Source organism: Colletotrichum karsti, assembly GCF_011947395.1.
Source record: "Colletotrichum karsti strain CkLH20 chromosome Unknown Scaffold56, whole genome shotgun sequence".
NCBI lineage: Eukaryota > Fungi > Ascomycota > Sordariomycetes > Glomerellales > Glomerellaceae > Colletotrichum > Colletotrichum karsti.
Window position 1 is genome coordinate 229,522 of NW_024065956.1, and position 19,614 is coordinate 249,135.

At 51.5% G+C, this 19,614-nt stretch overlaps 4 protein-coding genes across 4 annotated transcripts; 3 read left to right on the plus strand and 1 right to left on the minus strand.

Moving 5' to 3' along the window:
- Positions 1–79: 79 nt before the first annotated feature.
- CkaCkLH20_12246 (uncharacterized protein) lies at positions 80–610 on the minus strand (the record flags this gene model as incomplete). The annotated part of the gene is made up of 1 exon (XM_038894959.1): positions 80–610. One exon carries the CDS (start codon positions 608–610, stop codon positions 80–82), a length of 531 nt encoding a protein of 176 aa, XP_038739743.1.
- Positions 611–10,311: 9,701 nt separating this feature from the next.
- Positions 10,312–11,982, plus strand: CkaCkLH20_12247 (heterokaryon incompatibility protein; the record flags this gene model as incomplete). The annotated part of the gene is made up of 2 exons (XM_038894960.1): positions 10,312–11,442; positions 11,593–11,982. The coding sequence occupies 2 exons, from the start codon at positions 10,312–10,314 to the stop codon at positions 11,980–11,982; spliced, it is 1,521 nt and encodes a 506-aa protein (XP_038739744.1).
- A 2,623-nt stretch (positions 11,983–14,605) lies between these two features.
- Positions 14,606–15,760, plus strand: CkaCkLH20_12248 (uncharacterized protein; the record flags this gene model as incomplete). The annotated part of the gene is made up of 5 exons (XM_038894961.1): positions 14,606–14,797; positions 14,860–15,159; positions 15,210–15,323; positions 15,381–15,544; positions 15,601–15,760. The coding sequence occupies 5 exons, from the start codon at positions 14,606–14,608 to the stop codon at positions 15,758–15,760; spliced, it is 930 nt and encodes a 309-aa protein (XP_038739745.1).
- Positions 15,761–17,496: 1,736 nt separating this feature from the next.
- Positions 17,497–18,121, plus strand: CkaCkLH20_12249 (uncharacterized protein; the record flags this gene model as incomplete). Its single annotated transcript, XM_038894962.1, has 2 exons — positions 17,497–17,823; positions 17,888–18,121. The coding sequence occupies 2 exons, from the start codon at positions 17,497–17,499 to the stop codon at positions 18,119–18,121; spliced, it is 561 nt and encodes a 186-aa protein (XP_038739746.1).
- Positions 18,122–19,614: the final 1,493 nt, after the last annotated feature.

Below are 19,614 nucleotides of genomic sequence, written 5' to 3' on the forward strand. Positions count from 1 at the left end.
CCCCTTTAGTGGACTGAGCTCTACGATATGTATATCAGCGGGATAGTGATGCGTCACTTCCAGACACCACCACATAGTATCAATCTATGCTGTTCCCCTCCAAGCGGCGCCGGACGATGAACGAAATCCCCGAGTCGAGAATGATGCTGTCGCGGCGATGCCTGCCGCGTGGGGAGAAGCAGATTCCGGCGACAATAGAACCATTCGACTTCAGGTATATACTGTTGAGCCCATTGAGTTCTTGACCACGGGGTTGGATCTCTTCGTTCCCTGGATGGACGAACAGCCTGGCGCGCCCGAACAAGACAACTCGGATTGTGGTGGGCCAGACGAAACAGCTGGCTCTGGTTGCTGATTCGCGATTTGGTGTTGACGGCGTGAAGAGCCCCAAGAGCCCCAAATCTAGAGAGGGGTTGTCGAACTCGGCAATTTCCATGCTCAGGTACTCGGTGCCTTGGATGTTACAGTCCAGGTACTGCAGGTCCACCAACATGTCAAGACTCGTGTTGCTGGCGCCCTTCTTGAAGTGTTTCTCGTTGCCGTTGTCGTTGAATGTAGACTTATCTTTATCAACAACGAGTTGATCCCGCTCCCGTCTCAACTGTTCCAGTGCTGATCTTGATGTGTCTTCAGCATCTCGAAGGTTCCATGGCCACTCCGCCAGGATGCGTCATCGTCACATGGGGTAAAGGTCTTTCCGTAGGTCTTGAAGAGGGTTTTACCTTATGGCAGGCATCACCTCCCTGCCACGATCTGGGTGCTCTCCATGGTAAAGGATACCCTGGGTAAGGTGTATGTTATAAGACTACCGACGTGGTGTGCAATCATGTCGCGCCTTCTAACCGATCAGTAATTGAGGGCCAGCTTGGTGACAGACTCGACAACGGAAGAGGATGATTCTTTGATGTGCTGTCCGGCTTGGCTTGATTTGTATCATCTTATGTCTAACGGACCAGAGGGAAATGAAGATTCTTCATCATGGTCTGGATCACTCTCCCTTCGACATCCCTTCTCTTGATCGCCATGCAATTTAGAATCTCGGTGACTGGAACTAGAGGAAGGTAGCGGGTCATCACGAAGAAGATCGTCAGTATGTACATCCACGCATCCAACATCCGCAACATCCTCACCAGAACCGGTGACGAGATAGATCTTTGTAGGATTGGTGTTGTTACCAGAGTTTCTTGACATCGTGATGAGGGGCTTGACCTCGTCGGCGAGCCAATTCTCAACACCATGAGCGATCCCAGTTGACGACAAGAGTGCGATGGTCAACTCGCCGAGTAATCACAGTTCTTTTCTTGCAGTCCTGCTTGAGTCCGAGTTTATTTCAGCTCCTTTCACTCGGTGAGGGCATCAAAACCCTGCGATCTGGTCGTGGCCGTCGAGAAAGTGTTCGATTCCAGATCCAGGGCACCGCATCGAGCTTGGCCCATGCGATCCGGATGTCTCTGTGAACTGATTCAACCGTCTCTCCAGATACGTCGCAGCTTTGTGTTTTGCCGTATGCGCTGCCTGTACTTCCTCCAGATCAAGTGCCACCTCGAAGATGAATTCGTTTGTTGTGCTTGATGTGATGAGTTGCGCCGCCAGAGACTTGAGCGGCGAAAACTTATGGTATTCCCCTACTCACAATACTGCAACCTCCTCCACCGCATCTTCATAAATATGACTTCTTTATTCTCAAGTGACGGTGGCTCTCTCACCTGACTGATGAACATGTCATGGGCAAAAGACCCTGGCGGGTGGGGAGGGGGCGCCGCCGGACGACAGAGACGGATCAGACCGGCGTGGAGGCGGACATTTACGTGAGCAACGAACGCCGGAAGAGAACGTCAATAAGTAACATGAGGACCGTGGTATGTCGTATCTGGCTGGGCGTTGGAGTGGCACCAGATTTGCTGGCTGGTATATCTGTTGTATATTTGAGTAGCCCAGAGCTGGTTTCACCTCGCGGGACCTACGAGGACTATCAACGTTCGCGTCTACAAAGAGACAACGCTTTCTACTGACGATACGTAGACTTCATCTCGCCTACATCCATGTTTGAACTATTGAAACAATACAAGCGTCAAAGACCCTAGCCCGGTATTTGTTACATTCTCTTGGTCATGCAGAGTGTCGAATCACGCGTGATGTAATAAACGAGGCGGAGTGCCCTGTCAATACTCGAGCAGGAGAAACTCAATGACGTCCATGAAAGACCCGGATTGCCCACCATCAGAGCTAGAAAATGCACATTGCGGAAGCGGAAAGTTTCAGGTATTGGTACGCCAGACTGCACAACAGAGCCAGTCGCCCCTCTCACTTACCAACTATAGCACTGTCCACGCCATGACGTTAGAGTCCATCGGACATCTCGACAACGATCCGGGTCAAATATCGACAGAATTGGCCCAAAAGGTCTGCTTGCTGAGCATGTCATGAAGCTTAGACGTCCGCTCCCGAACGTGAGTCGTCGCGCGGTGAACGGCAGTGAGATGAGCGGACCTTTCGATCAAGGCGTCCTGTTTGTCGACCAGAAGATACATATACCGCAATGGGCATAACATTACGTGGACGATAAGCTTGAGTATATCCAGTGGCAGGCTCCCTTGAGGGCGTTGACGACCGTTGTCAACCCGCGAAATCCGGTCGGTGAGCCCCATGGCCTAATCCAACGTAACTTCGAGGTGGAAACACCAGGGCTATGCCTAAAACCTTCCTTGGTGCCGACAAGAAGTCGGGGCAGAGAAGGTCTAGACCTTAAGGGGGACAAATCAGAAAAGACATATGGCCATGTCATGGGCGAACAAGCGGTAGGAGCTCAGTGACAGGTCGTGAATATGGAGGACGAGCAAACCTTAGAGCCGACGAGTCGTTGCATGACCTGGAGCTGACTCCCGAGTTCGACCTCTCGATGGAAAGTGGGCCGCAAATGCAATCAAAGGATCAGGATCAGCACGCCATGTGATACGGTATGTATTGTCTAGTAAGCCCATCTCTTCGATTTAGACACGACATCAACGATGCCATGGTTTGCGGTGAAGCTGAGAGAAGGTCTAATACTCCGATACAGGAAGCGGGAAGATTTCCCGCCACATTAAACCTTTCTCATCCGCCACGCGCACAGCAAAACCTCTAGCATTGGCCTCAATACCAGTGATGTCGCGCCAAAGCCAGCAAAGCTCTGAATATACAGCTGACAACAACATGGCTTGGACCCAACCTTCGGTCATGAAGCACCTTCGCGTTTGAGCTCTTTCTCTTGTGTCGACGATGAAGTGAAGGAGCGAGTCCAAACTGATTCGCGTGATCTCGAGTCGCGAGCCGGCGGAGAACTGCCCGCAACATGCGACGGGGTACACGGCGGATTGAAGATTGATGCGGAGGATCTGCTTCATGCAGTCCGGACTTTGGATGTAAGATGGTGAATCGAACGTAGACGATGACAGGTCGCTTGAATCAGGAAGCCCAGCTGGCGGGTTGAAAAGTTGCAGGACGAGAGGAGTGTTGTGACACCACGGGAAAGCCACTTTGTCTTCGATTTCGGCCGGTCGGTCGGGATGGAAAGAACAATGGTAAAGGCACAAGACTGGTCCGCTGGATCGAAGCCCACGGTAGACGCAAGAGCCTACACAGGCTTGGATCTCGGTGTTGCGTCGTCAAACCGACGCCTCTCCTTGCCAGCCAGCAGAGCAATCTCAATTGCAATGGGTCCTGATTCCGGTCCACGGTGACCGGACGTAGATGCCTCCACCAGCATCCAATAAGGGTTCTCTCCCTGACCAAGTGTACGAACATGTTGTCGAGCGCGCCCTGACCCTAAGGTTGACGAGAAGCTCTCAGAGATGGACCTGGCTAATGGTTGGGAGGCTCAAGCCGCGGAAAGCCACCTTGGAAGGCTTGTGACCTCGTCGACAGGGCCCTTCGGCTCTTCGACTTGGCGGAGAAATCGACGACCCTCATATCCTCGCCGCCTTCGGCATGCTGGAACATTCTTTCGCTTTCGTGCTCGATACGTGTAGGCTGGTCAATATGCCTTGCTTCCTGGCGAGGAGAAAGAGTACACGGAAGTGCGCGCAAGGCCGTCATGTTCTCGCCGTATTCCCTGCCCACGACATTCAGGTCGGGAATCGCGGTGGACTAGATGAGACTGTCAGCCAAGTTCTAACACTGTTGCAGGGGGCATGACTCTACCATTGCGGCGTCGATTTGGCACTTCAAAAGGCGAATGATCTGAATGCGGCGATGATCGGAGGTGATAACCGGAGGCCATGATCGGGAGGCCTTGGTCTGGGGAGTTGTTCTCGGAGATCAAAAGCACCGCATGGCGAGAAGAAGCGAATGGACGTACGGGTTTCCCATGTGGCGGGGAAACACCATCATGGTAATCTAGACCATTGGATTCAGCCAGGGTTGGACCGAGGGGAAGTTGGCAAACGCTGCCACTGGCTCGACAACATGAGCCGCAAAGGAAGACGTTAAGTTGCAGAATCAAGCTCCGCCGCGTGTTGAAGGCTTTCAGAGCGACTTCGACATCTCGTGATGCTCGAGATAGAAATGGTTGGCAATTTTCCACATGGGTCTTGTGCAGAGACATCGGTGCAAGAGGTGGACATTGTCACTCTGAGCTGTATGAGGTCTTGAATCCAGCGCCGGTCGGCCGGCATGCTTGTTGATCTGGATCCAAGAGAAAACAGCCGGAGGTCGGCATGATGCCAGCCATGAAACGTGGCTGCATATTCATGCGCGAACCACCGCGGCTCCCATCTAAAGGAGGGATCCATTCGATCCGGACGAGAGGAGTCGGGAGACAGAGCTGGTAGTCTGGGCTGTTGCTCGAACCGGTCGCGACGAATCGGCCCAGTAGGCATGATCAACAGCCATAGGCCTCTTTCTCTGTTGATATCGGTATGCCGTACCCCATGTTGCAGACTTGCGATTACCGACAACATCAGGTGTTTTCAGTAGAAAGTCTCATCTTAAGCCCTCCGTTCCAACTGCCACGGCCACCTCAAGCAGGAGGGCATTCCACCAAACTTCAGGCATGGCTGCTGACGTTGGGTCTGCATTTCAGCGGCGAGCCCAGCTTCCCCCTCTCTTGCAAAGGCACTTCGTCTTTCTTCCAAGTCTAACCCTCTCGAGGATCGTCCACGACTCCGTGGAACTCAAGCGCATGGGTTTCAGCGTAACGTGATGGCAGGCTTCAACGAGTACGAGAGGCAAAGGTGTTTGCCTGGCGGCTGCAGACGTCACCGATTGCGTCTTGCTCACAGCGAGCCCGTTGTCAACGGTTCCATCTGTCGTTCTCTGCGCCATTGTATTGCGGCCTCGTCCGGTTGGCCTCTCGTTCGTCTCTTCACGTGATCGCCTGGTTCGCCTGGTTCGTCTTGCATTCATGCCTCGCGCCGTTTACGGCATTCGCCTTGTCCGGTCCGTAGATGTGTCTTCGGCGTCCTCGCCTGGTACTGTTGGAAGCTTGTGCTTGCTGCTTAAGACACATTGATTAGCGCTAAACACCGCTCACACAAGGTTAAACGATCACTTACCATCTGTCTGATTCTTCCCCGGTCGTCTCGTCTGTCTTGGCCTCGTTGGTCGGTTTCGTTGGTTGGCCTCGGTTCGAGGTCTTCGTCTTCACGTTCGGTTATCAGAAGCCCGCTTTCCTCAATCATTGCCGCTTGGGTGGTCAACATTTCAGCCCGAGTCAGTCATCTTGATAGGCAGCCACGTACAGATTTCTTCGGGCGGGCCACTCTTCTTCTTCAAGCGTCAATGGAACGGGCATGGCGAAACGTGCTCCCAGGCGTATTTACAACAGCGCCGTGCAAGGGTCTTCTCCTTCTGTCGTATTCTCTCGGCAAAGTAATCTCTTCGCACCGGAGTTTGCTCAAGGTCTCCGAAGTGGCGGTCTGGTCATCGGCAACTTTATGCTCGATCTGGAAGGCTGGCTCAAGTCGTCGTGTAAACAAGGCAACGTAACAGACCCACGGGGCCACGGGTCGAATTCGAAGAGGGAGTTTGCGAAGAGGACAGGAGTGCTGCGTTGAAAGTGGAAGATGAGCGGTCATTGCTGAAATCGACTGGAACGGGTGCTGGATGTCTGACAGCTTGGGCGAGCATCGTTTACTTGCAACGAATCGGGCCAGCCAACGTGTTCGCAATGTTCGTGTGGTGAAATATCCCGACGGGGATGCGGGAGACGAGGACAGAGTCGAAACTGGAGAGAGGGAGGAGAGGCGGAGCAAGATGCTGAGTATAGACAAGCCGGTGTGCCTTGTCGTCGAGGGCTGTGTGCAGCTCTCCCATCCGCTTCGGAGTCCGTTTGTTCGTTCTCCCGACACTTAAGTTGCCGGTGAGCTGAACTTGAGGGTTCAAATCAACAGATGTTGCGCGGCTACGTCGCGGATCGGTTCCCGGTGCTTCGCTTCGCAGGTATCGACAGGCGAACGTCACCGTACGACGTCAGGAAGCGACCCAAGCTAATGGGCCTTCTCCGCTATGGTGAGGTGGCTCATGGCGACAGTTCGGGATTATAATCAATGGATGGTTGCCGCTGAGGAAAGAATGCATTTGTGGCTGTGGATTGTAGTCTGCCCAGCTTGCATGCGACTTGTGCGGACGCGTACTCCGGCCAGCGGCACCAGCAGGGTTGATTCCACGTCGGCGGCACGTTCAGCGGGAATGTCGATCGCTTTCCTTATCGTCCTCATGCTCGACGAAAACTTGAACTCTTGGGCTTCGTGTAGTGCCGCTGTCATCTGTAAGTTGCAACAACACAGCTCGCGGGTGCCCTGCCATTTTGTCGAATGGTGTCATGTTGGCGCTCATGAGGAGACGTCAGGACTGTCGACATGTGTCTCGGGGCACCCGTGACGAAGAAAGCAGACAATCGGTTTCCGGCAAGGGGAAGGGAGGTTCGCAATGTACCGGAGCTTTTCGAAGCCGGCGTCGGTGGTGTCGCATGCGGCTTCAGGTTCGGGAGGGAGTATCTCGGGGCTCAGTGAGTGTACACGGAGACGGGGGCTCGTGGTTTCTGCCGCGGGTATTGAGGATAGCAGACCGGTCAGAGAGGGGATATCTTCGACATTATCATGTTCAAAGACACAGAGCTGATTCCTCCGCCGCCCAGGAGGCCGCCAACGTCTCGTACAAGGCCAACAAGATGGTAAGAGGTGCGACGGAGTACACAAGAGAGTGCCGTTGTAGGGCCATCCCGATTGTCGCACATCCATAGATTAGGTCGGTGGATTCTGAAAGGAGAACATAGATGTTGTCACAGGGCTGACGATCAGGATTCGAGGTCCATGTCCTTGGAGAAGAACATCAAATCAATCGAGCCGAAGGCCTCGAATAGACCCTTTCTTTCTGTGACAGGATGGCGAGGACGATTGAGCGCTGAGGTGATGGCAGGCATGCCGAGCCGGAGAGTTCGATGAGCAGCGACGTGATGAGCGAAACCGTGTAGCATGGTCATGCGTCAACGAGGTTGGCGGCAGGAGATGAGGGCGGTCGATAGCAGCTGCGGCATCATCGGCATGATGGCTTTGGTGGAGAATTTTGGCGAAAAGAGTATCGGGGTTGAAAGGCGTGGAGTCGCGAACGATATCTAGGTAGTGAAACCGAGTTCAAAGGCATCCTCCCGCCCGAGGACGTCCTGATCGCCCGAGAAGCATACTTCAAGTCCCTTCAGCCGTCAGGCGTCATCAAGCTGGGCACAGCCCGCGCGTCTCCGTCGTGCGCCATGTGACGCATGGGTACGTGGCCTTGATGGAGTAAACGGAGTGACTGTGATGAATAGGGAGAGTTGGGCCACGAGTCGGGCGGTATGGTAGTTTGGCGAGGAGAGAGGCAGCGAGATCTTGGATATTGTCATTTCGTTGGGCCTTTGGAGTCGACAGGCCTTCGGGCTTTCGGAGTCGGGGTTGGGTTGCGTGCTAAGATTGAGGGAGAAACCTGGGAAGATGGCGAGGTTCGGGGAAAAAAAAAAAAAAAACTTCGACTAATGGCGGTAGAGTAACTCACACGATGGACAAGCACCAATTTCGGCATGGCCATTGATGTGCTGATGTTGATGTGGTGGTAAAAGAGCACCTCCCTCATTGGCGATCGAACCGACAAACAGAGAGGGAACATTGGTGGCACTGGCCACACTCAAAATCAATCGCCGGAGTCAAACGCCAGAACTGCGAGGTGGGCGTCTTGCTTACCTAAGGTAATATGACGTCAATCTACATCCACCGCCCAATCGTGGCACCTAGCGCCCCCCGACGGGGGCGCTAGTTCTGTCCGCGCTGCACCGCAGCCGCTAAAAGCAGGCGGGGGTCCCCTGCGGCTCAGCAGCGCAATTGCCGCACCGCAGGTTTTGGCTGTTCTGGGGCCCGCTATTGAAGCCCGTGCTTTCTTCCGACATAAGCAAATGCAATACGCTGCGCAATATAATATAGCCACCCTTATAATCTAGCTATTAATATTATCTTATTATACCTAATAAGTATATATTTAATATTTAATATTCTAAAAAAATAAAACTCTATCTTAATAAGCTTTATAATATATATAGTAATATACTTATAAATAGCTTTACTTAAGGTTAGAGGAAGTAAAACCTTAATAAGGAATATTAATCTATAAGAAATTATCCCTTTTATTATTAAGATTATATTATAATCTTTTTTTTTTATCTCTTATTTTATTTACTTAAAATATCTTCTTTTTATATTTTTAGCTTTATATTAATTAATATTAATATTCTTATTAATATAATTATTAACTCTAACTATTAGCTTTAACCCTTAAATACTATTAAGAATAATTACCCCTCTTACTTAAAGTATATTAAAAATTATTTAAAGATATATTATATTAAGAATATTATAATAGATATTATTTTATTAAAAGAATAAATAATTTAAGAATATTATATTACTTATATAACGCTATAAAGGTATTAAAACTAATATATAGCTTAAATAGTAATTAAAATAGAGAAAGAGCTATTAATAATATTCTATATATTATAATATAATAAGCTATATAATAACTTTAAGCTTAATTTATTTAATACTCTAATAATAATAAGATAATATATAGAGATATTAGTTAGGATCTAAATATATTAAATATAAGGTTAATAGTTTCTATAGATATACTAAGTATAATTAGGCTTAAATTAATCCTTATTATTAAATAATAGCGCTAATATAGGAAAGGTAATATATAATTCTTCTAATATGAGTGTTGCTTTGATTTCTTTCCGTCTCCCGAACTCACTTGCGACCATCACCAACTGGAGGCATCTCCGTGAGCGGTCCAAAAGCGTCATCAAACACACCTGGCCAAGTGTTCCAGACTACAGTACATCGTTCGTTCGTCTCATCCCTACAATTTCTCATCCGGCCCCTGGATCGAGACGACTTGCATCCCAAGACTCCACCTCAACCGGCTCCGGTCGGGCGATGGGACGGATCCCAGGCCCCGGCCAAAACTTCGCATGCTTTCGAGGGTCAACGCAGGCGACTTGCTGGTGTCGAGACATCTGTTGCAGCTCATTTTCGAACGATCATCGTCCTACATAGCAACGGCACCTTCCCAGAAGTACGTCAACAGAGGCGCAGCCTGCATGCCGCCTGCAGGCAGCAGGATGAGCTGGCGACCCGCCGACCCGCCGGCGGAGCAACGCAAAGATGACCGAGAGAAGGCTTGCACCTCACGACATTATGTTCGCGGAGTTTCTGCCGATCAACAACCAACGCTCTCCCCTTCTCGATATTTTCGACATCGCCACGCGAATCACATTCCTCTGCGATGCCACTTTGCGACTTCTGCTCCCAACTTCCTATCGAGCGCTCTCTCACCGCAGACGGAATCGTCCGGTTGGAAGTCTTGGGGCCAGGCCAAACTATTCAGTATGTGGGAGATCATCGCGGCGCTTGCGCCCTGTGCTCTTTGGTTCATCAAGCCATTTCACGAGAAAGACCCGACTTCCTTCAGCCAGAGTTTTCAGCTTGCAAAGTGCAATTGTGCCCTTCCGGTCCATTGGGCAACGACTTCACCTTTCGCCTGGAAAGTCGCAAAGATTGCCATAACTTGGTTTTCAATCGAATCGAAGATGCTCCAGGCCGTATCAGGAGTCTCTCTGCCGACCGAGACATTCCCCAGGTCAGCAGGAGTCGGCTGGATACATGCAAGAAACAACACAAACAATGCCATCACTCTTGGTCATCGGAAACGTCATCGAGTCTCAACCTCAGACTCATTGATGTACGTCGATGGTGTCTTGTCGAGTCTGAAAGCTTTCCATCTTCAGCAGACCGCAGATACGCCGCACTGAGCTACGTCTGGGACAAACCGCCATGGGTGATGATGACGGCTGTCAACCTCCCCCAATTCTGCCTAGAAGGCAAGCTCCGCGATGCTGGCCTACCGAAGACAATCACCGACGCGGTGCGGCTCACCGAGGAGATGGGAATACCTTATCTCTGGGTTGATGCATTGTGCATCATCCAGGAGGGCGACGGAGGAGTCGACAAGGCAAGGCAGATCCCGAAGATGGACGCGGTGTACGGCCTAGCAGAGGTCACCATCGTCCAAGCCAGCGGTCAAGACAGCAAATGCCCTTTGCTTGGATTTGGCGACGACTCCGCACCGCTGAGACAGATCGAAGCTGAATTGAAGCCTGGTCTTCGGGTCGGTCTCCAGTTGACCGGCTTCGACGACAAGCAGAAGGCCTCTTCTACGTGGATTGGTCGAGCGTGGACATTCCAAGAAGCGGTGTTGTCCCCACGCCTTTTGATCTTCCACAATGGCCAGGTCACTTGGGAATGCCGCGAAGCAGTTTGGTGCGAAGACATGTCGACCGAACCGGACAACACCCCCAAGCCAACCGAGTACACGATGGAGAATGGCGTCACGATCCCACTTTCCGCAGAGACGCCCACCTTCAAGCCCCAGTTCGGCTCCCAAATGCTGCCAGTCGAGGCGTCTCAGCTCCAAGACAACCAACAAGTGCTTCGAAGCCTACCGTACGTCGATTTCAAAGGCCGTCGCGACCACATCTCGAGGTACGAGGGTGCTGTACAGGAATACACCAGCCGTGAGATGTCGTACTGGAGCGACAAACTGAATGCTTTCGCAGGCCTCGGCGCATTTCACGAAAGGCAGATGGGCACCGGACTGGTCTTTGGGCTGCCTTCGAACCAGCTCGACATGGCACTGCTGTGGTCTGCGGCGGACGGCCCATCGCTGGACAGATTGCCCGAGTTTCCGAGCTGGTCATGGGCGGGCTGGAAGGGCGCTGTGCGCTACCTCTCCCAGAACCCCGTTTCGCTGTCGCCCACGTGCAACTTCTGGGTAGTGGACAAGGACACGCGTGCTTCCTGTGATGGGAAGATGCTGGTAAAACGCCTCACGCAGGCTTGGGAGGCCGAAGACTACATTCCGCACGATCGCCCGCTTCAGGTCCGCCCCATCAACGCTGGAGATCGATAACTTTACACTCAAGTCGGTGTTACTGGGACCTTGGCCCGCTCAATAACACAACACCTGGCGCCCGACACGGACTTCAGCCGATGTCTCTGCTTCGATGCCCATCACTCTGACGCGTCGAAGTTCAGCATCAAGGACGGCCGCAGACTGGTGTTCAACAAAACCGGAAGAACCGTCGGCGGCATTGCTTTGGACGAGCCGTTGGATGCTACTACTGGCCTCGTCGCGGACATGGAGCTCGTCGTGCTCAACCTCTGCACGACTGGCCAGAGGTTGAACAGGCCTGGGGAAGACTACTTTCCTGAGTTTCTCTTTCCCAATCCTGATGTCAACGGTGTCATGGTGATCGCGGGCAAGGCGTCTAGGGCCAACGAGGCAGCCATGGACTGGTGCCGTTTCCTTCTTGTGAAGAAGAAGGCCGATGGGAGTGTGGAGCGAAAGGGAGTTGGCGATATGACCAGGGCGGCTTTGGATGCGGCTGGCGTAACGCAGAAAATGTGCTTCCTGACATGACCGTCTGGCGCGATTGACATGACAACATACCAAAATGCACGTCATCACATGCGCAAGGACATAAATAGTTGTCCCTTCGTTCGGCTAGGTAAGTTGAATGAAAACGGCATTTGATAATCGCGCATGTCTTTGGTCGATACACTCTCACGGCCATGTCTCCAGGGTCCCTAGGCTTTTGGTGGGAGAAAATAACATTCGGGACCAGCTCCGGCGAAGTGTGGGGCCATCCGCCCGCCGACCGGCCCCTTGAGTGGGGTACCTTAGACGGAACCGACCGCTGCCCGCTGGTTGCCAGAATTGTGCTGTGTCACGGCCGCATATGCCAGCTCAGAGTAAAGAGCAATCCACCCCACACACTGTCATTCCAGGAGATGTGACAAGGTCGGAAAATATGCCACAATCCAACAAGGTGCGTGACGTTCTTATAAGGCGTTTCACGCACGATTCGACAAGGTTGCAGAGGCTGAAACCGCGCCACCTCGCGAGAGACAACCCAATATGTACGGCCTTGCACAAGGAAACTGGCACATACGACCATACCCACTGGAGAACTCGGGATCCCGTCCGCTCTCCCATAGATAAGCCAGTGAGGGCCGGATTAGTAGTTGGGTCGGTGACGACCAGCGAATACCTGGTGTTGTATGTCTTTTTGCGCCTGGCTTTTAGTCTGTTCGGTTGGGTATAATGGGCCCCGCCTGGTCGCGACCGTGACTTTTAGTGGAGGATGACAAAGTCCCGGGGCCACGCGACCGACCATTTTGACTCTTAAGATGAGATTTACTTAGGAATTAGATGAGTGCAAGGTCTGTATTATTTTTTCTGAGGCATTTTGCTTAAGTTGTCATTTACATCAATGCAACGTCAACATCGTCGCATACTGCATTGAGGTCAATGCGACTTTTACGCATGCGCACAACGCCTGTCTCTAGACACATTCATGCGATCACGACCAGATCTCATTGTGAACTCTCACTCGTGTCTTAAAGATTACAGACCGGCTTTGCTGTACACCCCTATCTATAGAGGACAAGAAAAGTGCAATCTAATTTTGTTATTCTTCTAGCCTCCTTCTCAGTCTCATCTCATCGCTCATCTTATCGCTCATCTCATCGCTCATCTCATCGCTCATCTCATCGCTCATCTCATCGCTCATCTCATCGCTCATCTCATCGTTCATCTCATCGCTCATCTCATCGCTCACGTCTAATGCATCACCTTTCCCTATATCCGTAAAGCCCTTCTCGTTCAGGTTATGAGCTAAGACTGTCAGGACCGTTGTAGAAGCGGATAGTGATTAGACTCCGTTGCCGCTGACCAAGCGGCATTAACCATCCAGACCATCCTACATCATTGCAAAACTGGGACTGATTACGTAAGACCACGTCTCTTCAATTCCCAGCATATGAAACCTCTATTGTAGTTGTTCAAGCGGACGGGAGATCGTCTCGCCGCTGATAAAGCGGCACCAACGATCCAAAACACCCGATATTATTGCAAAACTGGGAGTTGTTCCTCAGAGAACCGTCCTAACCTTGAAAGTGATCACGGAAGACCGGCTTTTTCAATTTCCGGCAGACGAGATATCCAGGGCGCCACTGGAAGGCTCCACTCTCTATCTTGACAATTCCAGTTGTGTGATTCACCACCATCGTCTTGATTTGTGGATACGCTCCGTATCTCCGCGGGAACGGGGAGGCCGTGGTCCGTCCTCCGGCTTGAAAGACCGATTCCCCGTGATTGTGCTCTATAGATGGGTTGCTGTAGAAGAGAGAAAAGATTTATCAGTGAAGGGTCGGCTAATTCTCACATTTAATCAGCAGGCAACATCTACGCCTCTCAGTCAACTCTCACAACCAAGTTTGACCACGCTGTGCATGATGGCTTTGTTCGTAGAATCGTCGGCGGTTCTGCGCTTCATCAACGCGCATCCACTCCAACTCTTAGCTGCCCTCGGTGTCTTTGGGGCAGCATGGGCAGTGATCGTCGCCATGTATCGCCTATGGTTCCATCCCTTGGCGAAATTTCCCGGACCAAAAGCTGCAGCTTTGTCAGAGGGCTGGCTTGCTCGAGCTTCCATCGGCGACTACGTGGAGAAACGTCTCGACAAACTTCACGATAAATATGGTGGGTTTGAATATCGATCACCTTGCAAACCGTCCTCGCAGCTTTCAGTCCTAACCTCGTTCATTAATAGGTGCTCACGCTATTCGGATCGCTCCTAATGAATTGCACATCCGGGATCCTGAGCTGTACTCGACTATCTACAGCCAAAACACCACTTTTTATAAGCCTGATTCTTTCTATCAATGTTTCAACATGCCACACTCCTTGACCACCGAGCTGGATGCTGGCGAACATCGCAGCCTGCGTCGTGCTGTCAATCCGTACTTTTCAAAGCGGGCTGTCGAGCAGTTGAGCTCTATCGTTTTGGACAAACTCCACAAGCTTGAAAGCAAGTTGCGGCGGTTCAATGGGAAGGAATTTGATGCGCATGATGCGGCTAGGTAAGAGGTTCAGGAGCGGTGATCTTTATCCATGGCGCAGTAGCTAACTGCTTTTTCCCTTCTTTTTCTCCTTTGGCAGGTGTTTGACTGTTGAGCTCATCTCAGACTACGCATTTAGACTGGACGTCAATACAATCGAAGCCTCCAAAGACACATTCGAGGCAGAGTTCCTCCACATTTTCAATGTTGCGTCGGGTGCTCAGCCTATCATGCTATTCCATCCCACCCTCTCCCGTCTCAAATTCCTCCTTCCGCGGCCCTTGTTGCTCGCAGTCGACGCTAATATTGCGCAACTGCTGAAGCTTGGACAAGTAAGGAAACTCACCTACCTGATCGAAACCGAATGAATAATCTGGCTCACATACTATGAAAGTTTGCTGTAGACTGCATCAAAAACTACCACCGCAACAAGAACGAAAAAGGACATGCGAAGTTCGATCATCCCGTGATCTTCGACAGTCTTGAGGACAGGACAGATGCCCACAAGGGATCTATCGCAGCGGAGTTTCTTGTTGCCGGGTCTGACACTAGTGCCTTAACCATCACCTATGCCTTGTACTACATCACGGCAAACCCAACGATCAGAGAAAAGCTGATGAAAGAGCTGCTCGAGGTCATGCCAACTGCGGATACTAACCCAACTCTGAACCAGTTAGAGCAGCTCCCTTACCTTGTAAGCGCTCCCAAGCAAATTCAAGTTTAATTATCTAACACCGCTCGCAGACCGGCGTCGTGAAGGAATGCCTCCGTATGGCGTGCCCCGTCCCGGGAAGGCTGCCTAGGATTGTGCCCAATGACAAGCCCCTGATTGTCGATGGGAAGGTCGTTCCTCCTGGCGTAAGTTCTTAAACTACCTCCGGCAGTGCGGATCTTCGTGCTGACGCGCGAGAAAAGACCTTAGTTGGCATGTCGGCATACAACATGCATTTTTCGGAGAGTCTTTGGGGCCCCGACGTCAACGAATTCAATCCCGACCGGTGGCTCGGCGCATCAGGCCGCGGACTTGACCACTGGCTGGCTCCATTCTCCAAAGGATCGCGTGCTTGTATTGGGCAAAAGTAAGTAAAGCTTCTCCATCTTCTCGAACCTGATTGCTGATACCTATCGTCTTTAGTCTGGCGACAGCAGAGATCTACATGGCCGTTGCCTGTCTATTCCGGCGATTTAACTTCAGTCTTCCCCCAGGCGCGAAACTGGGCGATAAATGCGACCACTTTACCGTCTTCCTTAGCCAGCCCGGTTTGCCTTTGAGTTGCAAGCCGAAGCTGAAGTAATGGGGGATATCTCCCCTTGGATGACACGCGCTTTTTCTTTGCGATTCGCGGACCCCTAGAAGTCCGCATGCTTTAGTTTCACTTAGTCTTACTTCAATTTTACATCGTCTGAATCGGGTACATTGATTAATATACTTAGTCTCTGTTGATGAATCTTAATATGTATCCTTACTCGGTATGAACAGCATTTCCTCGGCTCTTATATGAGAGCGATGACCCACCTGCTGGAACACCGCATTTCGGTATCGTCTCACGGGCTCATATGCGAGTATGTGGATCTACATCCGTTGCATCAGAGGTGCCATTGATGCAGCCGTCACTGATAATCCCTGCAGCCATGTGTTAGACGTGGAAGCATCTACATTGATGGATGAGGTACGGGACGAGTTGCGGCAGTCGACATGTCAAAGATTCCATCCGAATAACGATCTCACGAATGAAGAGAGTGGGGTTCTTCAGCGAGATACAGACAGGTCAATACCAACGCCCCGATGAGACACTCATTTGGACTTAGGGTCCGGCGAGTTGCCCAGCCAGGGCTTTGAGAATAAGGTGGCTGGGCTCGCGTCATAGCGGGGGTTCATGAAGGGTCTTATCTCGGGATGCGTTCCCCGGAGCGACAACATGGAAAATGCAATGCTCGATTACAAAGCCACGCCCCCCAAACGCCCCAAGATTGAGGCATGATCCCAAACACATCGCAGGACTGGGCTGCCAAATACCGCAAGGGTTGATCGCGTCAACCTTTCCGGAAGTGGGCACCAATCCGAATCATCCACTAGGACCTACCCGAGCAAACACGGTTATGAGAAGAAATATGAAGCTCATAGGCACTTTCGCACCGACGTACAACATGATCTGTGAAGTCGGAAGGCTTAGCCGAGACAAAGTCTTGCCAAGCCAACTCAACCGAGCGGTGGTTGGTCACATTGAAGCATTCAATCGAGTAAATCGTCATTTACATACTGCGCAGTGCATAAAACAACCCTGGGCCTTCGAACCCCATTGAAATGCAGTAGGCAACATTGAACAAGGGCTTTTTGGTCATCGTCCGGTGGGCGCCGCCCCCGGGTCCACAAATCGTCCGGGCCGGGCCGGGAGATAATTGGGGTTCACATCGGCTCCCTCTCCCGTAAACAAGACCCATTATAACTGAACCACAAAATTCGCGATTGGTCAAAAAAAGATCAGCTTCCATTGATTGGCTGCGACTCCGCACTCGAACTTTTTGTTGGCGGCGACGGTCAGCCCGGAAGCCGAGGTTGCAAAAGAGCAAGGACGAGGAAACTGAAAGCAGAGGCTGGGGCGGAAATTTCGCTTCGCAATTGCCTTCGTACGGATTCATCTCTGTATCATGCAGGGGCTTTTACACGTGGCAGGCTCAGCTTCCATCCGACATGACCGCCCGACATGTTTTAACAACAAGGTCGGGGCGGTGAGAAGACCCCTGTATTGTGTGGATGCCAACGAACGATTTTCGGTGGGTTTTTAGACGTGAAAAACCAATGTCACTGGCCTTCTGCTTGTTGAAGGAGTTCGCTCCACACGACTGCAGAACACGCTTGACGTGTCTTGGGCAAGCTGGCTGAACCAGAAATTATTGCCTAATGCCATCGTGAATGTGATATTAGCTCATCCGAACAGTCCTTAAATCAACGAGGCGAGAAAATGGGAATGGTAGAACTCACACATCAGAAACGCGAGGACATCCATCACAAGAAACAAGTTGAAGAACCATGACCAACGACCAGGCAGCCCAGAAGAACTTTGGCACCATCTCGCCCCCAAAGAAGATCAACACGTACGAGATCTTTCTACGAAACCTCAAATTCAGCGTACCGAGCGAGCATGCAACCCCGGGCGAAGTGCGTCTGTGGCTTCTTCAGCTCCTCAAAAATCGCAAGGTCGACCTTGTCAATGGACCAAGCTCGTTTGCATCGGGGTGGAATGGCGCTGAGCTGCATTCCATGCACCCGAACCACATATTCGGCTGCTTCACATCCCATGGGGTCAGCCCGCAAACTGCCCACCTGGTTGCTGGGGATGTTGCAGAATGTCTCGAGGTAATCCTTGTCAACCTTGACGTTCTTGTTTTCACGTTGAGCTGATCATGGGCATTTGTTTTAGGACTATCGAATCAGACGGACCGCTTGTTTGGCCGCTGGCCAAGACTGGGTATCCAATGAGCCGTACGATGAGCTCGAAGACTACGTCGATTGCGAAAGCCAGCCCCTGCTCGGACAGGCCGAGGGACCGAGTCTTGCCCACGCGAAGAGAAGAAAAACCTGGATCATCATCTTGGTCATCTTCATTCTACTTCTCATCATTTCATCTGGTGTCCTTGCTTGGTGGTTGATATGAAAGGCGGTTATGCCAATTCAACTATTGAAACAAGCATCGATGAAGTCAGACCTCTCCATCCTTTCGTGATGGCGTGTCCCCCGGCATTGCGAACATGCTCCCAGCAAAAAGACTGAATGGATGTGTTTTGGATTGTCTGGAGAGGGCTGCCACCGGCCGGGAGTCGAAGTCGTCACTTTTGCGACCAAGAAGTCTGCTTGCTCTGAACAGCAGCAGCCGCCATCGCTCATGGGATGTGTTTCCATTCTCGAGACATTGTCATATAAAGTGACCGACACTCACCAGAAGGCTGTTTGTCTGGTGAGTACGTCGACTAGGCTTTTCGTCATGTCAAGAGGTGGATAGACTCAGGGAGGCAAGACTGACACAGCTATTAGTTGAGCCAGCTATTGGGCCCTCTCAATCTGTTTATGGCTGTGCGAACTTGTCTTCGAAGAAGGAAGTGAGTGAGGTTGAGGAGCAGGAAAGGTTACGCAATGGGATTCCAAGCCGATGAGTTTGACATTCATGTTTCATAGAGTCATTGAGCATGAGGCTTATCTTTCATCAAAACATGTAGTCCAAAGGTCGTAATTTTGTCTCGCTTCATACGTCAAATCTTATCATCCAAGCCTCCAGTCTAATTCGTATGATGTCTGGACGTAGTATCTCACTACCTTCCGTGCTTGGAATGAAAAACGTTTCATGTAACCCGTTTAGTATGGTGTTGACGATGATTTGATTCACGGCAGTCAGGCTGAGATTGAACTTCAAGGGTTGAGGATTGCGTTCGCGAGGACTCTAGGAGTACTCGTCCTGTCGCTGAGGAAGCCAAGAATCATAGACCGAAATGGTGACACAGCAAATGGTAGTAGAGTCCACAAACATGATGGTTTACAAGCCTTGTGCACAGGACAACCATGAAAAGCCACAGGAATCAGCCCCGAAAAGATCTCTTTAGCACTATGACCAAGCCATGGTCCTTTGAATGATTAGTATTACCCATTCAGACTCTTTTCCTGTGAGAAGTGGACCGTCTGGAGACACCCAACACCCCATGACCCGAAGGGTCCGGTCATGGGTTGCACGAGGCAGGCTCGCATGTTTGGCAGTGACCGAGCTCTTACCCCAAGCGCGCAGCCCGGACATGTTGCCATTCGGAATGGCGTGTTTCCTATATCTTGGAGCGACGTTGAGCGTGGAAGCGATGCCACATCGAGGAAAGTCACACCAAACCGATCAGAGAACAGGGCGGCGCGGGCCGGACCGACCCCACTGCGGAGCCCCACTTCCGGATTGCCCGAGCGTTCGGCGGCGCTGACCGGACTCAAGTTGCCGAGCTCTAGCATCCCGTCCCGGCCATCTGCCCAACCCACACGGCGACCGAGCGGCACATCGGGCCCCGTGGGCATTACTGCGAGGTTCCCCGCCACGAGTCTTGTTCTTGGGAGAAGATATCACCGACTACTTCCGGCGAGGTACAGCATGGCTGTCAAGGGCAACGTGGGAAGGCT